This window comes from Cavia porcellus, unplaced genomic scaffold, assembly GCF_034190915.1.
Source record: "Cavia porcellus strain 051 isolate PalLab524CR breed Dunkin Hartley unplaced genomic scaffold, mCavPor4.1 scaffold_5, whole genome shotgun sequence".
In the NCBI taxonomy this organism is placed as follows: domain Eukaryota; kingdom Metazoa; phylum Chordata; class Mammalia; order Rodentia; family Caviidae; genus Cavia; species Cavia porcellus.
In genome coordinates this window covers 5,340,756-5,362,029 of record NW_026947488.1, presented here as the reverse complement: position 1 = coordinate 5,362,029, position 21,274 = coordinate 5,340,756, and the positions used below count along the sequence as shown (strand labels likewise).

At 51.1% G+C, this 21,274-nt stretch overlaps 2 protein-coding genes and 1 long non-coding RNA gene across 9 annotated transcripts in view; 2 read left to right on the top strand and 1 right to left on the bottom strand.

Moving 5' to 3' along the window:
- LOC106029068 (uncharacterized) overlaps window positions 1-2,820 on the bottom strand; it is a 112,526-nt gene extending 109,706 nt beyond the window's left edge. For 4 of the 6 annotated variants that reach the window (XR_010047275.1, XR_010047276.1, XR_010047274.1 and 1 more), the window contains exons 1-2: window positions 2,412-2,807; window positions 741-924 (exon numbers count right to left, since the gene is read on the bottom strand). This is a non-coding gene — a long non-coding RNA (uncharacterized LOC106029068). Of the gene's footprint in view, window positions 1-740; window positions 925-2,411 lie in introns of all 6 variants that reach the window. The other 2 variants (XR_010047277.1, XR_010047279.1) reach the window with 1 other exon arrangement.
- Window positions 1-21,274, top strand: part of LOC100732158 (neuroendocrine secretory protein 55-like) — a 57,398-nt gene that overhangs the window by 8,316 nt on the left and 27,808 nt on the right. The window lies entirely within an intron of this gene.
- Window positions 2,808-8,277, top strand: LOC111758594 (guanine nucleotide-binding protein G(s) subunit alpha isoforms XLas-like). Its single transcript, XM_063248106.1, has 2 exons — window positions 2,808-7,363; window positions 7,592-8,277. Exons 1-2 carry the CDS (start codon window positions 5,158-5,160, stop codon window positions 7,870-7,872), a joined length of 2,487 nt encoding a protein of 828 aa, XP_063104176.1. The 5' UTR covers window positions 2,808-5,157; the 3' UTR covers window positions 7,873-8,277.

The window sequence follows — 21,274 nt, the reverse complement described above, 5'->3', positions numbered from 1 at the left end:
TGAGGTTAGGTTTGGGAAACCGGGAGCAGCGCCACACAAGGAGGAAAGCCATGCCCTGGAGGCAGAGACAACAGTGAAGAAAAGCATTCTTTCCATTTGAGGCCATTTACTTATGAAAAGCCACCAACTGGGTACTTGCTACTTGGGCAGGCCGCCTCTGACTCTCCTCAGAAATGCAGGGCTTAATGGAAACCTGTAGCATTTCCCATTCCTTTTTTGTGCATCAATTGTAGAAAAATCTACTATTGAAGAAAAGTCTATTTTTAAGTGAGCAGGTATACACACTCTTCAAAAAACCATCACCAGAGCTTCCACAGCAAGTCCAGTCCTCCTGTGACCGACGCACCCTCTCCCAGAAACCCTTATGTCCAGCACATTCCCCACTGGGGCAGGGCCAAGACCCAGGCACGCAGTTTTGGGGCCTCATCCCTAATCAGCCTTTTTTGAACACTGGCCTATTTGTATTCCTCTTTGAGCTGCATAAACCCAGTAGGCGACGGAATTTCCTCATCCCCACTTCTGTGCCTCAAACATTTATCCCTTCCCGGATGTAAACTGAATCAGTACGGAATTGGCAACTACATTTAAAGTCCTTTGCTATAATGGCAGCTCCTAAAAACCATATCCCTGTAGGGCTAAACCCAGACTGTCTCCCAGTACTCAGCTCTAGCCTTCTCTATCCAGGTCAAAGCACATTTCTGCCTTGTGGCATGGAGATCAGCAACCCTTATTGTGCTCACCTGACCGTCGGGCTGACAAGATGATCCTCCAGTCTCACACCAAATCCTTCCAGTTTCTTGGCCCAGGCCTCTGAGCTGCCTTTTGTATTCGCTGGTTCCTCAAATGTCTGTCCATACTATGATGGTCTCTTACCCCCCCACTCATCCATGTGACTTGGGGTTTTCAGATTCTGGCAGCCAGTAGCTACAGAAAAATAAAAGTGGGGAAAAAAAGACAGGAACATCAGGATTAAACACTGAAATGTATTCAGGCATTATTTTACCTTTAAATGAAGGGGACTGCTAATCAGATCTACGGGCTTTTTCTCAGCCTATCATAGTAATTTTCAAGCTGGGGTGGTCTTAAAACCCCAGAGGATATTTGCCAGTCTGTTGATATTTTGTGATTTTTGCAACTAAGGGGATGCTACTGGCATCTAGTGGGTAGAGGCTAGGGATACTGCTCGACATACTGCAGTGCATAGGAGAGTCACTATAGCAAAGGGATGGCCATACCCAAAGGTTTTCAGTGCAGAGGCTGAGAAGCCACGGTCTAAACTGGGTGTGCACACTGGGTCAGGCTCCTGGCTCTCTTTTCTGGGCCTTCCCTGCTCTGCACTTTCTGCCTTTTTCTTGCCCAATGCTCCAACTGTTCTTCTCTCACCAAACTTACTTCTTCTCTACGGAGTTTTTATGTGATTTAGTGATCTCACACCTTTATAAAATTGAATACCAATTTCAATTTATGCCCCGTATCTTTTTTTCTAAACTTTAGACCCTTCTTCCCAAGTAATGGGTTGGAAAAAAATCATCAGTGCTCAGCTCATCTTCCTGCAATTCTGTCATATCTGAAATCAAACTGGTATTATCTCCTCACCATCCCCTCCCTAGCCTCTCCTCCTGACTTTGCTTTCCTTTGTCCAAAGTCCCAGAATCCAGGGGCCACTCTTTGGCTTCTCCACCTTTTGTGTCCCTCCAGCACAGGAACTGCCAGAGGGTCCTTCGGGACAACTCTTAAGTCCCTTTGTTTAACCTTTCAGAGCCCTTCAATTTGTCTGGGTCTTTCTCTTAAGGGTCTTAGGCAGCCTCAGCTCTGTGCATAAGCCCTTGTGTTCTCTTAATTGGGACCATCCTCCTCCATTGTATCTACTTTTCCTTAAAATTTGCCTCAAATCCCCACTTGCAGGACAAAACTTTCACTGCCCTCTCCATTTTCTGTCAAGGGAGTCTCAAAAGTCTTTACATGGGTGCTCCAGGGAATCTTTGCCAGCCCAAGAGCAACCCACACCTCAGTTTCCTATTATTAGATCCCTTTTCTTCCCCAGCAGGCAAATGCCCCGACCTCTCTCTCCATAACTAAGACTTTTATCCTTCCATGGAATCCCATGAGAAACACCAATTTTCAAGTCTTTCCGAGTCCCTCCGATTGGAGGTCTCATGCTGCTCTGCCCCCTTAGGATGAGGGAGCGCAGTCTTTATCCCTTTGATGCATATGCTCCCACTGCAAAGAAATAGGAACATCAAACCAGAGGGTCCCACGGGCTGCTCTTAAGAATGTCCAAGACAGACCCTGAACCCATTTCTCGTTAGATGATGTACTCAGGACGAAGGTGAGGCCTGGTGAAAGAAAATCGCCCCTCAGAGCCCCCATGGCAGATTCCCTGGGGCCTCACAGTGCCAGTGTCCACTGACCTTCCACGTGTGCAGGGTTCAGCATCCTTGGGGCCTCAACTGCTTATCCATCCTGGGTCGATCCTCTGCATATGAGCAGTAAGCTCTCCCCTCAGGGTCCTGGCCCCTACCTCTAAGCCCTGGAACTCTCGTAGCCTCATCTCACCTCAGCGCCGGCGGGGGAGGGGGGGGTCCCCTCTGTGGGGTTTGCTAGCCTAGGCATCAACAGTCCCCAAGGGTTGGCCTCTGGGAGCCCTTAACCTTAGCCTCTGGAATTTGTGGCCTTAGACAGGCTGAACCCTCAGCGCCAGCGGTCCTCGTGGTCCTCTCGGCCTGGCCGCCATGCACTCACACACCAACATTTCCTAAGCACCCGAACTGCATAACCCCTTTGGGCGTTCCAACGCGGCGCCCCCTATTGGACCTCCCACTCATATCCGGTTTCCGGTCCGACGCCCCCTGCTTATTCGCTAGGCAACCTTGATTGGCGTGACCCCAGCCCAATGGCTGACCTGGCGATGGGGTCGGGAGGAGCGAGACGTTCCTTTGGACCGGGTCCGCCCTCTCTATGGATGCTCGGATTGTTAAGCCGTTGCGTGTGGGGGTAGTTGGTCAAACTTTGAACCAAAGTTCAGTGTTGCAATCAGAAAGTGTGTAAAACCGTACAGCCGAGGTGGCAAGTCTTTGGGAGGTCCTATACGTTGCCGAGGGACTGACTTCATCGGCTTTTTCTCCGCGCTGCGTGGCCACGTGGCTGGTGGCTGGTGGGGGACGATACTGCGTCGTGGCTGTGGTACCCTGGCGGGTTCAAAGAAGGACACGTTAGATTTAACAAGCTCAGACCGCACGGTGTCTGCCGCGGAGGATCGCGGGATCATACACAGCGATCCACGCGGTGCGCCCTTTTTGCCGCAGCCCACCTGGTACAACAGGATTGTATCGGCCCCGGGTACCACAGCCCGGGCCTCTATGTGCCCCCAGACCACCTATTCTGAAAGTAAATGTGGCTGACAAATCCCTGTCACCAGCTGGCAAAACAGATCGCAATGCGTGCGTGCCGGGTTGTAAGCAAACCACAAGCGCGCAGTGGTTTTTTCCACCTCCCAGGCTCAAATCCCTCCGCAGACCCCAAACTCAGAACAGTGCGCATGCATAGACGCGCTGAGCCCGCGAGGCCCTCAAAGCTATTTACCACCTGCAGTCTCCAAGCCCACCGCGGCACTGCAAGGGGAGCGCGGCCGGCCAGCCGGCCGGCCGAGAGAGCGCTGCGTTTGTGGTCACCGTGCCGCCGCGGCAGGCAGACCGTAGCAGTGCAAAAGTGAAGCGGTTACCTTAAGATACCCCTACCAAAGGGCAAGGGGCTGGTGGGGGGCTTCAGAGGGGTCAGATCGCAGACCCCACAGCCCGTGGCTGATGTTGGAAGCCGCTTGCCGCCGCCGCTGCCACTGTCGGCGCGGCACGGTTTCCCTTTGGGTTAAATGCGCAATGTCTTTAAGACCACCCTGAATTCACCGCGATCACTAACAAAAACAGCCTTTAACCCTTTTCCCGAATGCGGAAATCTGAGGTCAGAGCTGCGGAGGGTCCCCCCATGCACCCTGCACCCTCCCCCCATGGTGCCGGCGCCGCCACCGCCTGGGGGCTTTGCTTGACTCTCTGCGGCGCGCGCCCAAGACCCTGTTATTCTTCTGCGTCACCATCCACATAAACGAGGGAGAACCCTGCCCGAACCTTCCTACGCCACTGCTGAGACCCCAAAAGCATAATGGGGCTGGGGGACATGGAAGTGCTTAATCGAAGCCAACCTCCGCAAACGACAAACATCAAGCTAAATGTACCGATGCGGCAGAAAGTACCCCAGGACATTTTAAAAATGAGCCGTATGCCCGCATGTGGCAGCCCCTCGCCCCTCGCCCCTCGCCCCCTCTCCGCCCCTCCGGTGGGCTTGCGACCACCTGTCGCATTCTGGCGCCCGCGCGCCTGTGGCCCCTTCCCAGGCATTTAAAGCCTCATTCTCCGGATGTCGGGCTCACAATCGGGGGCTCTCTAGGGCTGGGGTCTTTGGCTACGGGGCTCAACGGTATTCTTGGGGTGATAAAACCTTCCGCAGTCCCCCCTCCCCCCGAGGAGAATCAGTTGGGAGGGAGGATTTCGCTCCTCGACTCCAGCGTCCAGAGGCCCACGTCTTACGTCACGTGTCCCACAACGCAGGAGAGCCTTCTGTCTGGCCAGGGGAGAAGCGAGGACAAACACTCCAGTCGGGGAGAGGAGAGGAAGGAGCGGAGCCATCTCTGCGAGGCCTGCGCTCATCAGCCCCCTTACCCAAAGTCGGGGGCCACTGGCGCCCCGGAGCCGGCTCCAGGAGCCAGAGCCGGCTCTGCATTGGAACCTGCGTCCTCTGCTGGCAGAGAAAAAAGCACTGCTGACGATTTTCGGGCCGAATCGGCACGCTCCTCAGGGCCAAGCAGGCGGAACTGACCTGGAGTGGAGAGAAAAAGAGAAGAAAAAACAAAAGGTAACTGGCCAGAGGGTGTCCTGAGGACACAGAACTTGTCCGGGAAGAGACAAGGCGTCACTAGCGAGAACTAAGTTGTTTCTGCCACGACCTGGGGCCCCAGGTTCTGAGCACTCTGAAGGGTTGCAAAGGGAGGCTGGAGGACTTTCCAGCCCATCCTTGGATTTTTTTAAAATAATTTTTTCACCCTAGTTTGGTTGGGTGCTCCGTTTTACGGGGCCCCAATTTATTTTAAGAGGCCGCCACCGTGTTATGGGCATGCGCAACTGCCTCCACGGCAATAATATGCCAGGACAACGCGATATCCCCCCTGAAGTCGGGGAGCAGCCGGAACAACAACCTTTGGAGGCCCCAGGGCCAGCTGCCCCCAGTGCTGGGTCTGGCGCAGCCGAAGGGATGGAGGCCCAATCGCACGATGAGCCCGTCCCCGTCGAGGTTGAGGGCAAGGTCAGTGGACGCCCAGAGGCCCCCGGACCCGACGCCCAGGGCCTCAGTCTGGGAGTCGAGGAAGACAGAGCCTGCGGAAACTACAGCCCACCCCCCGAGGAAGCCATGCCCTTTGAGGTCGGGCAGCCCTGCTTGGGGGTTTTCTGGCCTTCCCAGGAGCAGCTGGGATCCTTCAGTGTGGTCCACGCGGACCTCGAGGGGCCCCATCCGGCGCGCATGGAGCCCAGAGCATTCGATGGCGCGAGACCAGAGCAGGGAAGCTACAGCCCTCCGCCCGAGGAAGCTATGCCCTTCGACTTTGAGCAGCTTGCACCGGGAGGCGGCATCCAGCCTGTCTTGCAGGTCGCAGACCTTGCTCCAGGAGGTCCATCTGCAGGGGTCCCTGGAGCTCCTGCCGAGGAGCCCGAAGCCCGCAGTCCCGAAGATGCGGGCTTCCGAGGAAGATACAGCCCTCCCCTTGAGGAGGCTGTGCCATTTGAGTTCGATGGAGAAACATTTGGGGAGGAAAGCCCACCCCCGGGGCTCCCCAGAGTTAACCCGCAAGTCGAAGGTGGCGGCCAGTTCGCAGCTGTCGCAGCTCCGAGTCCGGTCCGCCTCGCTCCCGCCGCACACGCGCCTCCCCTGTGGGTCCCGGGCGCCAGCAGCAGCCCATCCCGTGGGGCTGTCAGACCTCCCAATTCCCCGGGCGACAACCCCCGGATGGAGATCTCCGGACCCCAGCTCAAGATTGGTAGATCCCCCATTGGGGTCGACGACATCCCTGTCAACATGGACTGCCCCCCAATCGCGAAAGACGGCCCGCCCATCGAGGTCTCGGGAGCCCCAGATAAGAGAGAGCGAGCCGAGGGACCCCCAGTCGAAGGAGGCGCAGCGGAGATGGAAGGAGGATCAGCGGCCGCCACTGCGGAGGAAGGGAAAGTGCCCTCTCCAGGGCACGGATCCCCTGCCACCGGGGCAGCGCCCGCCGCTCCAGCAGAGCCCGACTCCGGGGCAGCCCCAGCCATGCCAAGCGATCCCGAAGCCCCAGCGGATCCCGGCTCCGAAGGAGCCCCATTCGCCCCGGCCGAGCCGGCTGGCACCGGAGCTGCCCCCGCTGCCGCAGTCGATGCCGACACCCGTACGGTCCCTGCCGCGCAGAAGGAGCCTGACGCCGCCGGGACAGCCCGAGCCGAGCCCGACTCTGGAAGAGCTTGCGTCGCCCGCGCCAGCGAGCCCCACTCCGACTCCGGGAGAGCACCGATCGCTCCGGCTCCGGCCCCAGCAGCGGCCCGGGCACTCCCCGCCGGCCCAGCCAATCCCGGCCCCCGGGCATTCCGCGCAGCCCTGGCCTCAGCCAACATCCGGCGAGTCCCGGCCGAGCCAGCAATCCGGGCCATGCGAGCCAGCGCCGCTATCCGATCGTTCTCCGCGCTGCCCGGCGCCCGCGCACCCCCTGCCGCCCGGGCAGCCCCCATCGCCCGAGCGATGCCCGTCGCCCGGCCGGCCTCTGTCGCCCCTGTCCCCGGGGCCAGCCGCAAGCCGCAGCTGCTCCTCAGGCCCCCCAGCCCCGAGATCCAGGTTGCTGACCCGCCTACTCCGCGGCCTACTCGGGCGTCTGCCTGGCGGGGCAAATACGAGCGCGGCCGCGGCAGCCACCTCCGATACGAAGAGCGGGGCCACGTCTGCGACGATTCCTCCAGCGACGAGTCCGAGGACGGGGCCACCGGCTGCTTCCAGTGGCTCCAGCGCCGCAATCGCCGCGGCAGAAAGCCCCAGCGCAACTCATTCCGCAACTTCATCTCCCAGACCTTCGGGGGCTGCTTCGGCGGATGCGGGGGTCCCCAGCCCGGAGCCACGAGCCCCTCCAAGGTCAGGAAGGACTTTGTGGCCGAGCAGCGCAGCCAGATGCGCAAAGAAGCCATTGAAATGCGCGCCCAGAAGCGCGCAGCGAAGAAACGCAGCCAGCTCATCGACAAGCAACTCCAGGACGAGAAGATGGGCTACGTGTGCACGCACCGCTTGCTGCTTCTAGGTACTGCGGCGGACTCTGCCCTTGGGCAGCAGGGCCGCCCGGGTGCCCGGGGAGGGGGCGGCAGGTCTTCCCGGTGGGGCCCGGGGCTTGGCCACGGGGCGGGGGGAGGAGGGTCTGGTCAAAGGCGGGAAGAACCTGCTAGAAGTTCCAGGGAGGGACCCTAACTTCGCCCCGGGGGCGGGAGGGGTGTTGGGGGGGGTTCGGGTGGCCGAAGTATGTGCCCTCTAGGGAGAAAAGTGATGCCGAGCGACACTGAGGGTCGTTTCCGGCTGGAAAGGCCAGCGCCAGCGCCAGCGCCAGCCACCGTAAGCTGGACAGGCGACAGGCGGGGGCTTCAGGTGAGCCAGGAACTGCCGGGGAGGGGCCCTGGGGCTCCCCTGGCTAAGATGTGTGTGGGCTGGGGTCGTTGGGGAAGGCGCGTCCCGCCTTGCCTGGCACGGCTGCTTGGTGTCGGACAGCTTATTGTTGGTGTGTGTTGGTGTCCATATTCTGTGTCCGCCTGTGCATGACATGCTCAAGTGTCCCCCAGTGACGCATCCCTGGCATCCCCCGAACTACCCGCCGACTGTGTACTTGTACTCGGGAACGGGCTGTCTTGTGATTTGCGCCATGGCGCGGGCCGAAACTTTCCGTGTCGCTGTCGCCGGCGGTACCTGTGCGCGGCCGCTGTGCGGTGAGCAGCAGCGCGGAGGCGCGGGGCCGGTGGCGGGGCATCCTGGGTAATGGCTGGGCCGCTGGCCGGGGTGGACGGGGCCGCTGCCCGGGGCCTCCATAACCTTTTTCCTGTGTCTTTCTCTCTTTTTCCCTTTGCGCTAAGCGTATCCTCACTTCTCATTCGTTCGCCAAACCCTCCCGCCTTTACGGTTGAAAAACCAGACACGCAGGTATCTGGGGCTCCCGGGCTGTACACAGGATCTCGGGGTTCTGCACACACTCGGTTCACTCGGTGGGAGGCTGGAGGGGGGCGGGGGAGGGACGTCCACCCGCGGGCCGCAGGTCCGGTTCCAAGGGGGTGGGCGTGGCTGTGTTTTCCAAATATGAAATATGTTTTGTTTTCACTAGCGAGGAGCCCGAGGTAAGCCAATCATTTCTACTTTTACGAAGAGTACGTTAGTAGGAGGGGCTTGGTTTAAAAAAAGATGGGAGTTATGCATTGGGAGTGGAATGCCCTTGTGTTTAAATGAAATTAAAAGTATAAAACAAAACAATTAAAATGCTCCAAGTGTACTTTAAGTATGTGTACTAAGTATGGATAACAATGAGGATGCCTTTTGAAATATGTAAATGATTGCATGTGAATTTTTTCAAGCAGCTTTAGCTGGGGGCAAAGAGGCTGAAAGGTAAGCTCTTCTGCCAATTGGCTTCTGATACAAAAAATTCTTTAAAAGTCCTGTGATTAAAGTTAAAATAATACTGTGTAATCAGAAGGGGGCCTTGGGAGGCCCTCCTCCATCCCTCCTCCCTCTACCTTCCCCCAGGATTCAGTGCCCCATCCCGTCTCCAACTCCCCACCCCTCTGACTCCTTACCTCAAATGGGAGGCACTACCTCATCTCGGAATAGTTAATGGAAGCAGGTATCAACCGTGGTCTGAATCTGACTTTTTATGAAAATGTCAAAAGCGAAGGTTCACCACCTTAAAAGCTTTCAAGGGATTTCAAGATCACAATTGCTATGGCTGTGCCCCCTATGTTTGTGAAGTATTTTCTAAGGTTGCGCTATGTTTGTTTGTGAAATGTTGTATAATGTGTGTGGCTTTTCTGAATGACATTAGTGGCATACCCATGCTGCTGTGATACAGTGCCTGCAAATCATAGTTTCAATGTGATGGTCATTTTACTAATGCTTACCTGCAGAAATAATGATATTATCATTTACCCTAAAACATTCAAAAGGAGATAGCTTTAAATTTCAAAGGTCTCAACTATATCTAAGCTATAGAATTTCAGACAATTGATTTTTGCCATAATAGCTTACCTGGGGGGAGTGCAAAGCTATGAATTGGGGGCAAGAGGCATGCAGCTGACTTCAGTCCAAGGGGTCTGACCCATAATTGGCAAATTGATGGTGTCCCTTCTGTGCCAGGGCCCATGAAATAAAGCTTTCCTAGCAAATATTCCTGACTTTAGTCTCTATCCCCCTCCCCAGGGCTGGGGAGGCAGGAGGGAGAAAGTGGAGGTGGCATAGATTATGTAACCATCCATTCTGCAGCAAAATGTCCAGGTCTGGGGCTGGGGTCTTGGGAATGTTATAATTTCCCTTGTCTCCTCAATTTGTCATAAGAAAAATAAATTTGTCAGGGTGTTTTGCCACTGTCCAGTGTTTGTTCCTCAGGTACTGGTAACCAGGCAACTGAATGAAACATCCCGAGCAAACAGGCTGCTAAGCCTTGGGCCAGTACCTGAGGGCCAGTGTTACCTGCGTCCTGCCACTGCAGCCCTGTAGTTTCTAAAACCAGTGTCCCATCAGGCTGGCCTCACTTTATTGAGGTGACACGAAGGGTATCACACCTGGGGCTGAGTTACCGGTGAGGAAGGGGGAGAGGAGGATCTACCCACACAGAGGGTAATACTTGGTACTAAATTACTAGTGCCAGAGTATGCAAAAAGACATTCATGCAGTCCTACCCCTGAGAGTGCAGATCAAATGGCCATCCTTTGATGTGATTCCTGATTGGTGACATGCTGACTCACTTGTTGCTTTTTAAAAGTATGTGTTTATGTGTGCATAGTCTTGGTTTTTATTGCCCAAACTCCTTAACCACATGACATGGAGCTTTAAAAAGAAGGAAGAGAAATAGAAAGCCTAGGCTAGCTAAAGAGTTAAAAGCCTTTTGCCTGCTTGATGCTATCCAGTGCTAAATTTCCCTTCCCATGATTCTTTGCTCCTTTTAATAATTTTGGTGGCTTAGACTTTTTTCCCCAACTTTAATTAGGTGTGATTCCCTTGTTTAAGAATCAAAAAGAGTCTACTAGATCAGAATTTCTTAGTATATCTGCTGCATTTATTAAAGTTTACAGGCAAATACTATATGTAATAATAGACATTTTGTAACAGCACTGTATTGACACAGTGAATCCCAGTTAGGTATATGATTATTTATGGTGTCAAATGCAACAGTGAAGGGTTATATCCCATCTTGCAGAAGTACTTTTTTCTTTTTCTTGATGTCTTTTTCCCCTCTTTATTTTATTTTATTTTATTTTTTTCATAATACAGCCTCTTATTCATTTTCAGAATGCCTCTGCTTGGTTGAGGAGAAAGGACCTGTCCTACCAGGCCACAATATTTTAGAAATAAGAGACTTTTATTATTTTCTCTTTTGTTCCTCCCAGTAGGATTCATATTTCTCAGAGGCCACAATTCTGGCCTGCCTTTAAACATGCACATTTTTCTCAAAAGCTTTTTCTTCCCAGATGGCAAAACTCATCTTTAAAATTTGTCCACATTTTCCAGGGTGAAAAAACCAGTTTTAGATGGAGAGACAGGATCCGTTCCTGGCTGAGAATTTCCTCGTAGCTGGAAAGGGAAAGTTGCATTGCTCTCAGTACTGGTAGTGGTCAGTAATGGTAATGACAACATACTCTGATTGCATTTGACATTTGCAAAAGCCTTCAGTCTTGTCACATTTGTCCTTTGAAACCGTTCTGGGCAATAAAAACATATTTCCTCATTTCATTGGCAAATAAACCCAGTGCTCAAAAATTAACTATCAGGAACTTTTTGCTCAAAGGCTGTAAGGTAAGTGAAGGAGCTAAAGTTTCTAATTCAGATAAGATGATGCTTACCAAAAACATGCCAAGCTGTACTGAAGTGAGAAGCATGATTGATGTAAACCTGTGTCTCTTAAAATCCCTTGTCACATGACAGGTGTCTCTCAATCTGCTGCCTTTTGAATGATGGCCAGACCTGGAGAACTCCTGGTTACAAATGTCCGCTGAGTGTACCTGAAACGTGAGCTCCCCATCCTGGCGACCCCTGCATTTGCACACTTGTTTACCTCCCTGCCAGTGCCACTCTTCATTTGTTTACTGGGCTTTTTTCTTCTTCTTTTTTTTTTTTTAAATGCAGACTTTCTTTAAAGTTTTTTTTTTTTTAACATTCCCTAGTTTTGTTTAACAAGGTCTAAAGCTTTTCTCCTTAGTCAGGTTAATAATGAATAATAATGTAGTTGCTTTTACATATAACACCCCTACCTGTTTAGTCTTATAGTAGTTAGAACTCCGTCTGGACCTAGTGCTTCCATAAAAATAACTGTTTCAAACTTCTTCCCCAGTTTCTGGTTGTTTCATTTTAGTTTAGAGATGATTCCCATTTAGTGAGAGTCAATTTGTGATATTGGAAATGATCCTTTGTTTTGGGGGCTTTTGTTTGTTTGTTTGTTTTGAGGGAGGTAAAACAGGATCTCACTTGTAGCCAGGATGGCCTGGAACTCACAGCGATCTTCCTGCCTCAGTCTCCCAAGTGCTGAGATCACAGGTGTGTACCACCACACCCAGCAGAAATCACCTTTGACCTTTTTGGATTTTTTTTCTTTTTTCTTTTTCATTTCATTTTATTTTAAAAGAGACAGAGTCTTTCTGTGTATCCAGGCTTTATGGGCTTGAACTCACCGTGTAGCCAGGCTGGCCCGGACTCACAGCAGTCCACCTGCCTCAGTTTCCCAAGTGCTGAGATCACAGGTGTGCACCACCACACACAGCAGAAATCACCTTTGACCTTTTTGGATTTTTTTCTTTTTCTTTGTTTTTGTTTTTATCTGTTTATTTGTTTATGTTTCACAGAATCTTGCTGTGTATTTCAGCCTGGACCTGAACTTACTATACAGCCCAGGCTGGCCTGGAACTCACAGTGATCCTCCTGCCTCAGTTTCCCAAGTGCTGAGATCACAGGTGTGCACCACCACACCCAGCAGAAGTCACCTTTGACCTTTCTTGGGTTTTTTTTTCTTTTTCATTTTATTTTATTTTATTTTATTTTATTTTATTTTATTTTATTTTATTTTAAGAGACAGAGTCTTTCTATGTAGCCAGGCCGGCCCGGACTCACAGCAATCCACCTGCCTCAGTTTCCCAAGTGCTGAGATCACAGGTGTGCACCACCACACCCAGCAGAAGTCACCTTTGACCTTTCTTGGGTTTTTTTTTTCTTTTTCATTTTATTTTATTTTATTTTATTTTATTTTAAGAGACAGAGTCTTTCTATGTAGCCAGGCCGGCCCGGACTCACAGCAATCCACCTGCCTCAGTTTCCCAAGTGCTGAGATCATAGGTGTGCACCATCACACCCAGCAGAAGTCACCTTTGACCTTTCTTGGGTTTTTTTGTTTGTTTTTCCTTTTTCTTTTTTCTTTTTTTCCTTGAGACAGACTCTTGCTGTGTCGTTCAGCCTGGACTTCAACTCACTGTGTAGCCCAGGCTGGCTTTGAAGTTATGATGATCCACTTGCCTCAGCTTCCTGGGAATTGCAGGCCTTCATCATCATGCCCAGCTACTTTTGACCTTTATGGAGGAAGACCGTTAATATACAAAAATAAATTTCTTTTGAAGAAGAGCACTTGGTTGACCTGGCATGCGCCTTCTTTTTCTTTTACAGTCAGTCTCCTCTCCAAATAAAACCTCACACAGTCAACAAAAGTGCAGCTCTTCAGCTGTCTCCAGAGTACCTTTCAGGAGACAAAACAAATGAACACTGGTTTCTAAACTTGACTTTTGTTTTGTGTTCACCTGTGCCAAGAGGAGGATTCTTCCCCGACCCACTTTACCCCCTTTAAGGTTTTAGTGAGATGCGAAATTAACATGTCATCTGCCCATTTTCTTAAAATCAAATGTCTCAGGAAGAGAAGATGTTTTCAAAGTAGGGAGGAGAGAGCCAAGTGATGGGACAGGGTCTCCCCCTTGGTCCCAAAGGGTTGGAGGCCACTGAGACCTTGGTCAGCCTGTTAACCATCTCCCACTCTGGTGACCGCCAGCGACAAGGACTTGAGCCTGTCCCTGCACCACCTCGGCGGTTTCGGTGACCTAGATGGAATGAGGCCTGTGACTCCAACACATTCTCTGGCTTCCAATCACCCCGAACATAGGATCAAGCTCTCTTTAGGGAGTAAGAAAAATGGGCCTCGGCCTCTCTTTGGTGTTTCCCAAAGAATTCTAAGAAGTTTTATACCAGCTAGAGAGACCAAGGGAGGCCGCAGACCCCACTGGCCATGGAAGTGAATCAGGGAGACCCTAACCAGGAAAGGGAGGGGCTTTGCAGAAGGAACAAGGGGAGAAGACATTTTCTTAGTTACCCTAAAAAGAGAGCCAGACCCAAGAATTGAAGCCACACTGAAGAGATCCCCAGAAGGCCCTCCTTTGCACTGAGCTACTGAGCTACAGACCCAACATTGCTTTTTTCTTTTTAAAATTTTTGGGAGGTTTTGTTTTTGTTTCTGTTTTGGGGGGTCTTATGTTCTGGTTTTGGGATTTTTTTTTTTTTTCTTGAAACAAGGTCTCATTTTGTAGTTCACACTGGCCATGAGCTCACTTTGCAACCCAGACTGGCCTCAAACTCCTGCCTCAGCCTCCCGAGTACTGGGATTACAGGTGTGCACTGGGCTTTTTATGTTTTATTTTGAGACAAGGTCTTCAAAATCACTAAATTGCCCAGGCTGGGCTCAAATTTGTGACCCTGCAGCCCCAGCCTCCAGATGAGTACTGGGTTGCAGGCAGGTAGCATCTTCACAGGGTTTTCCCAGCCCGGTGATTGGCACATAGGAGTGCCCCGGAATGTTAGGTGTTATTTTTAGAAGCTTTCTTTTTCCTCTCCGGCTTTTTTCTTTCCCTATTCCAAGTGAAATGTTCAGTCTGCTTTGGTTTCCTCTGTATCCCCCGGGACACTTCTAAATTCTCCTGCAGTCCTGAGTATGTTTCGTGTTTCTGTCTCTACTCTCCAGTGTACACTCTTTGCACACATTTGTAAACAAGGGCAGCTCCAGCCATCGACAGATGACACCTGGCCAAGTCCATGACTCCAAAGTCGCTCTCACGAGTAAAGTGGCAGAGGGAGAAGACAGAGGGGTGCCCTTTCTTCCACTTGTTTTGAAAAACTATTACCTATCACCACTGCCTACCCCTTCTGTCTCCCTCTCCCTTTTATTAGCCAATATCTACAAATTAGCACTGTGGCTTCGCCCACGATCTGATCTTGGATTGCTATGGTGGTTACACATGTAAAACAGAAGTGTCTTTAGTTTTCTTCCCAACAGCGTCATGGCGAAGCAAGGCAGCCGGGGGAAAGCGAAGAGGAGAAGAGGACGAGCCCCTCGAGGAACAGGTAGGGAACCGCGCACAACACTGTGTCCGCCTCTCAGTTATCACGGGTCACGCACGCTCGCTCTCCCGACACCCGGGCTGCGTAGGTCTCGTTCAGAAGCATCACAAGACACACACAGCTTTCAAGTTAGAATGATCGGAGCAGTTTCACACAGGCAGCAGCTGGACCTGGAACAAGAGAACAGTGCGAGGCAGCGATCCGTGACCGCGGGAACAGTGCGGGGCACGACTGCCCTGTACTCACTTAGAGGTAAAATCCCACATTGCTCTGCAGGGTAATTTGCTCAGCCTCAGGGGGATTCATGAGTATTTTGACTCATGGAGTTCCGCCAGCAGAACCTAAACACTGGATCCCACTAACTGTGTTTTAATGATTCCATTTGGAGCGAGGAGAGAGGTAGAAAGGTGCTCTCAATTTTTATCCAGTCTCAAATTGATTATGAGTCAGTTAACGTTTCCAACATTGTCACACACACTTTGTGTGTGGGACAAAGTAAATGTATTTTCAACTTGCTCTAATGAGTTGATAACAGGAAGGAAAAAGCTCCTGCACCTACCTTCCCAGGGGCGTCGCAGTGTGGCTGTCAGAAGCTCCGTGTGGCTGCCAAGGGAAAGTTGCTTCTTGTATGGAAATCAGAACTCAGCCAGCAAGAGCTTCTGCTGATTTTCCTGGCTCTTGTGATCAGATCACACTAGTGACCTCTCTCCTCTTTCCTACGGGACCAGTTTGCCTTTTATCAAACTGAATGCTAATGTATAAATGACCATGAAGATATTTTTACAGGGAACCTGCGTTCAGGTAAGTTTGAAACTGTGTAGTTTTCAAAACACAAACACACACATAATGTAATCCTTAAGATACACAAATATTAGAACCGGGCACCAGGATAGAGTCCAGGACCAAGAAGGGCAGGGTTTTGCCAAAGGACACAGGAGGCTGCGTCCTGCAGCTCAGCCAGTATCCAGAGGCTTTGGGGGCCCCACCCCCATGTTTGGCCTCAGTTTCTAGAGCTATAAAAATAGCTGCTTGGTCTGATTGACACAAAACAAACAAGAACGAGAAGCCTGCCAAGAATACGTAGATGGTTATTATTTAGGAATTATTTAGGTACTTACGCTACAGGGACCACTTGATGCTTTGAAGTAGATGTTATTTTAATCCGTAGTTATACACGGTAACCCTTCAGTGTTCAGAGGGTTTAAGGATAACCGCTGTGAATTCCCCTTTTGAAAAGGCAGATTTTATTTGTAATCAGCCCTTTGATTTTCGGGCCTCTGTGGGCTTTTGAGATCTTAGCAAGTGTCCATCTTAATTCCTTATATTTGCTCTCTGTGTACTCTACGAGGCCTGTAGGATGCTTAGAGAACTCACTAACAGAACCATGCGTGTCATTCAGGGGTATTCCTGCCCATCCCCCTCAATATACATTTCTTCATGACAGGTTTCCCAAAGGCCCAGAGATGGTGGAGGTGATATTTCAGGTGGCCACTAGATGGTGAGGCAGTCTAAGGCACAGGACAGGTGTCACAGCTGTGCAGCAGATGACAGGAGTCCCAAGAGCCAGCGAGGCTGGGGAAGGACCCGCTTTGCCCGCCCGCACTGCTACCCTGCACCAAAAGGGGCCTGGACTGAAACAGGCCCGGGAGCCCCTGTGATACCACGATTTTAAGCTGCAATTTCTCCCTCTTAGCTACATGCTGGGATTTTAGGAGCATTCTAGGGTCCCCCGGGTAGCTCACTGATGTTTTCCACGGAGGGTGGGGCTGTTTTGTGCGCTGCAGGATGCTGAGAAGCGCATCTGACATTGCCCACTCTCTCCTCGCTCTCCACTTTCCCTTCTCTCTCTCCTTTCTCTTGTCTGTCTTCTGTCTGTCTCTCCCTCCCTCTCTCTGTCACTTTCACACACACACACCCCACCCATCACCACCACATACAGTGCAAAAGCCAATACTATCTCCAGCCATTGCCAAATGTCATCCTTGGTGGAGAACTGCCCCAACATTAACTCTGCCACATTCCAGGACAGTTAGAGGTCATGTATGTCATAGCTTGCATCCCTTAAAAAACAAAAGTTTTCAGAAGGAAGGTGGTCCTTTTAGTTACTACTAACCACTTCTAGTTACCACTGACTACTCAACAGCGTTCATGCTCATTTTGGTGTCCTACATTTTGGAGGGGAAGCCATCTCCAGAAATCTCAGAAGAGGTGACCCAGATGACCCTAAAGAGACAAGGGAATTACTTCAGGGAAGTGAGCAATGAACTGGTGCAAGATTGCTCTGCCGAGTCAGTCCCCTGGTTAATCAGTGGAGCAGCAGAATCAGGGCAGAAGTAGCCTTTAATCTTAAATAATCAGATCCGCCACTCAGGAGCTCTCTGTGTCGCTGCAGACTGCAGTGGGCTGGAATTCACTCTCCGCCTCGTTTGCTAAGTGAATTCACTCTCACTGTAGATGCCCCGATGATGAGGACCCGCACTGATGAGGACCCTCCATGGCACAGGGCGGGAACCATGTTTGCTGGGCATCTTCACTCCCAGGCCAGGGGGCACCACCTGTCACCTTTAACACCTAGGCATGGGGACAGCTGAGGGAATGCCTCTGAATGACTGCTGAAGAAGTAAAATAAACTTGTTTAGCAAAAAAAAAAAAAAAAAAAAAAAAAAGATATGCTAATAAAAATAACCCAGTGGCATTTCCTAGTCAAGAGTCTTGTACTTGGTCTTTAATAAAATTGCCGACACCTCATCTTACCTCCTAAGGCAGAGTCTACAACCTGTATATCTTGGCGTAATCAGAACAGGACTAAAGGATTTTATTTTTAAATGGCAACCTGACTCCCCAGTTTGCACTCTGCCTTCCTTTCTCCCAAGTACCTATTATGAGAGGGGATTTTATTGCTCCTAAAAGTTTTGTTTGTTTGTTTTTACTTAGACAGGATCTCCCTATGTAGTACAGGTTGGCAGTGAACTCACTAAGTGCCCAGGGTAGTCTCGAACTTGCAGCAATCCTCCTGCTTCGGCCTCCGAGGGCTGAGATTATAAGCATGTACCACCATGCGCTGCACCGGGCTAAAACATTTAAAACCGTGAGGTTTTTCTGTGGAGCTTTTCAAGTGTTACAGATTTATTGGGGACCTATTTTGTTTTTCTTGTTGGCACTGGAGGTTGTACTTGAGCATACAGAAGGTGCCTTTACCCCTGAGCTACACCCCTGCCCCTAAGTTTTTTAAAGGTTCTTTGTTTTGGCCTTTTTTTTCCCCTTAGGGATTTTGGAATTTATTTCTCTTAAGTTCATCACAAAGGCCAGAAACATAAAGTAAGGCAGTAACCAGTGTCTATCTCAGACAAACACATATAGTTAATCGATTCAGCTTTTACTATTAGGGTTACTTTAGGGCAAGGTTAGACATGGATTGGTAGTTTGACAAATTATATATTGGACGTGCAAAATTAAACATATCATTTGAAATTCAAACTTGTCTGCACATCAGCTTGACACGTCCCAGGTTCGCCTAAAGGCAGCGCCCCTCCTGTGACACCTCCTCACTACAGAGTCCGAGAACACTCAAGGCAAGCTTTTGGATTGTTGACTTTGATATTTTGCCTGGGACCAAGTACAACAGCTTTCTAAGGAAATGCTTTCTAAGGAAGATTCAGGGCAGAACCCAAAACAAATGGCAGACGTTAGGGAAAATTTTTCTAAAGTTGGATCGCCAGAAAACTTCTAGCTATTTTTAATTAAGTGTTGATGTAATTTCATTTCTTTCTGTTTAGCTGTTAAAAGGGAAGCCTAGTAGATAACATGGCTTTGTAAAACAAATGAGGAGAGCGGAATTTAAGATGGACACTTAAGGGGGGTTCTCCTTTCCCGGTGGGGACCCGGAGTTCTCTTTAGGGAATCCTAGCCACGAGTTGGCACTTGGAGCTTACTTTAATTAGCAGTATCTTCCCGTGGTGCCCCATAGGGAGACACTTGTGTTCAGTGGGGGAAAGGAGGGGCGCTCTGACTTTGGGGGAGGGTCCAGGGACCTTGGTGAGAGCACTGGTTTAGAAATTGGGGGATCTCACATTCCTGGGACTTTAACTGATCCTAGCAATTCCATGCATTTGCCAAGTGACCCTGAAAAAAGCAAGATTGCTTCTTAAAAGTACAGCACTGACAAAGGTTCCATTTGGTGATGATTCTGCCAAGTATTCCCGGAGTCCTGCCATGGTCAGGGGGTCGTCTAGAAGGAAGCCAGGGCCTGTCTGTCCAGCTGTATGCATGCAGCAGCAGACACCAAGGGGGAGGCAGGACAGGCAGATCTTGAGAAGGGGTTTAAGGTGTAATCCTGTGCTCCACTGGCAAGACAAACACTAACCTCTGTGGACGTTGGCCTGATTCAACCTGATAGGTGAAAACCGCCCTCTCTCCCCAATACCTCCTCCCCCACCTCTATCCCCAAAGACAGACCTCAGGGCTTTAAGCTGGACCAAGTAGGGAGCCCCTCTGCAGTAGAGGAGGAGCAGGAAAACTATAAGGACTCCCTAGGTGGGAAAGGAGCCTCCCCCCATTTTCCTCACAAGTTTGCACAGCTCAAAATTGGAGGGACAGGGCAGTGGCTCACTGCTGTAACCCCAGCACTCAGGAGGCTGAAGCAAGAGGATCGCTGCAAGTTCGAGACCAGCCTGGGCTACAAAGTGAGCTCAAGGCCAGCCTGAACTGCACAGCGAGACCCTGTCTCAAAAAGACAAAAAACACAAAACAAAACAAAACAAAAAAGACTTGGAGGGACCGCAGTTCACTATCTCGGGGAGTTTTCCCATTCTTTTCACTTCTTTCCTTTTTCTTTTTGAGATTTTTAAAAAATAAGATTCTTTATTTAAAGAACTTTCTAGGCACGAAATACCTTGTTTTAGGGGATAAAAAGAGAGCCCCCTCCTATTCAGGACTGGGAAGTCGGAACACTCAAATAAAGCAAACTGCTCAGAAGCGGCTGGCAGGTGGCGCTCGGCTTTTACAATTGAGAGCCTGGCTTTTCACAGCTCACGCCTGCGCCTTGGCCAGAGGCAGGACTCCCAGCCCCTCCCTGCATCCTCCTTCCCCGGGGACACAGCCCCCGCCCAAGGCCTAGGGACACTTTGTGAAGGTTTGTAGGTGAGCAGTTGACAGCTGAGGACCAAGCCTGCCACTTTCTTGGCCCTGTAGACCTAAACCATTGAAGTGCAGAAGAGGAGGCTCTGGGGGGGATCCCCTCATTCACAGCTCCTGGGTCCTGCCCCTGCTAGGAGCCAGTTCTGACACCGTGAACAAGTCTCTTTTCTTCTGGGGCCTGTTTTCCACATCTGGAAGAGGAGAGGACTGTCTTTTCACTCTGCAACTTCTTTTACTTTCTTCTAAAAAGTTGCAATAGGAGTTTGTGCCCCCCACCACCCCCACATACACCTTTGAGTCTGTCCCAAAGCAGCACACCGCGTAGGAAATCAAAGTTCGTGCCCATCTTTTATCGTCTAGTGAGTAGTTCTGCTAAACTTTCTGGGTCCCCACTCCTGGGGGAATTTTTGCTGGAGCAGAGTTGAGAGGTGCATTCGTTCCTGCACCTCAGTCAAGGGCCAGAAAGGGGGTGCAGAAGGGGACAGAGGCTTCATTCTGTGAGGCAAAGTCAAGGAGCCTTGCTGGAGGAGAAAGCACCTAAGACACTCGCAAGATTCAGGAGATGACAGAGTAAAATTTGGGGTGTCTCTACAGAGAAGGATCACTTTTCCTGACCATTTCAGGGACCCTGAGCAGGGCTGGTTGGGGTCTCTTTCCATCTCTGCCCCTCCTTGGCGCTTCCTTCCTGCAGCACATTTTAAGGCGCTCTTTCCCCGTCCCAGGGTGGGGTCCTGTCAGTCCCAGGCCCACACTGGACTCCAGCAGGTCACTTGGGGGCATCCGTGGCTTTGTTGCCTTTGAGAGGAAGCTGCAGCTGATGGGGTTGGGAGCCAAATCCCTTGGATCCGAGAAGGGGCACCCGTGCCATTTCTGTCCACCCCTGCACCATAGTCCCCGCAGCAGCTGGAAAAGCATGAGGTCACCCTTCTGAGAGGGCGGACGGGCTCCGGGGCCAGGGCCTACCCGCCGAGCCTCTGCTGAGCACGGCCTCCCTTCCATCCATTGCATCCATTGGAAGCCCAGCGCTGCATTGTATACATGTTCTTCCTCCTCCACTTCAAAATTGGGGGTCCAGGGAGCCACATGGGAATATCCACCCAGCCAAACCCCACCCGCCATACCCCGCTGGTAATGTTTATTTCTGTCAGTCAGCAACTTATCCTGGCATGCCTTTCTCATGCCCACATTGTTTTCCTGAGGATTTCTTAAAGCTTTCTTGGCTCTTTTCCCCCTCTGGAGACCCCGACTTATCACCCCAGTTCTGCTGATGGTCGGGGTGTTGGCACAGCGCCCCATGCCCCCAGCGTGTTCAGGTGGACAGGACACAGGTGTGCTGTCCTTTCTAGTACCTTCTCTGGGCTAGGAGAGCTGCTCCCCACCAGAGGTCAGCATTGAGCTCAGAATGGTTTGATCTGCAGGCCAGAAGTGAGATAACTTAGAATTCTCTAGAGAAGTGCAAGAAAGT

Excerpts from the sequence above, each read along its gene's own strand:
- LOC111758594 (XM_063248106.1), top strand. The coding sequence starts at position 5,158 with ATGGGCATGCGCAACTGCCTCCACGGCAATAATATGCCAGGACAACGC. Across the intron at positions 7,364-7,591 it reads GCACCGCTTGCTGCTTCTAG|GGAGAAAAGTGATGCCGAGC; the intron begins GTACTGCGGCGG and ends TGTGCCCTCTAG.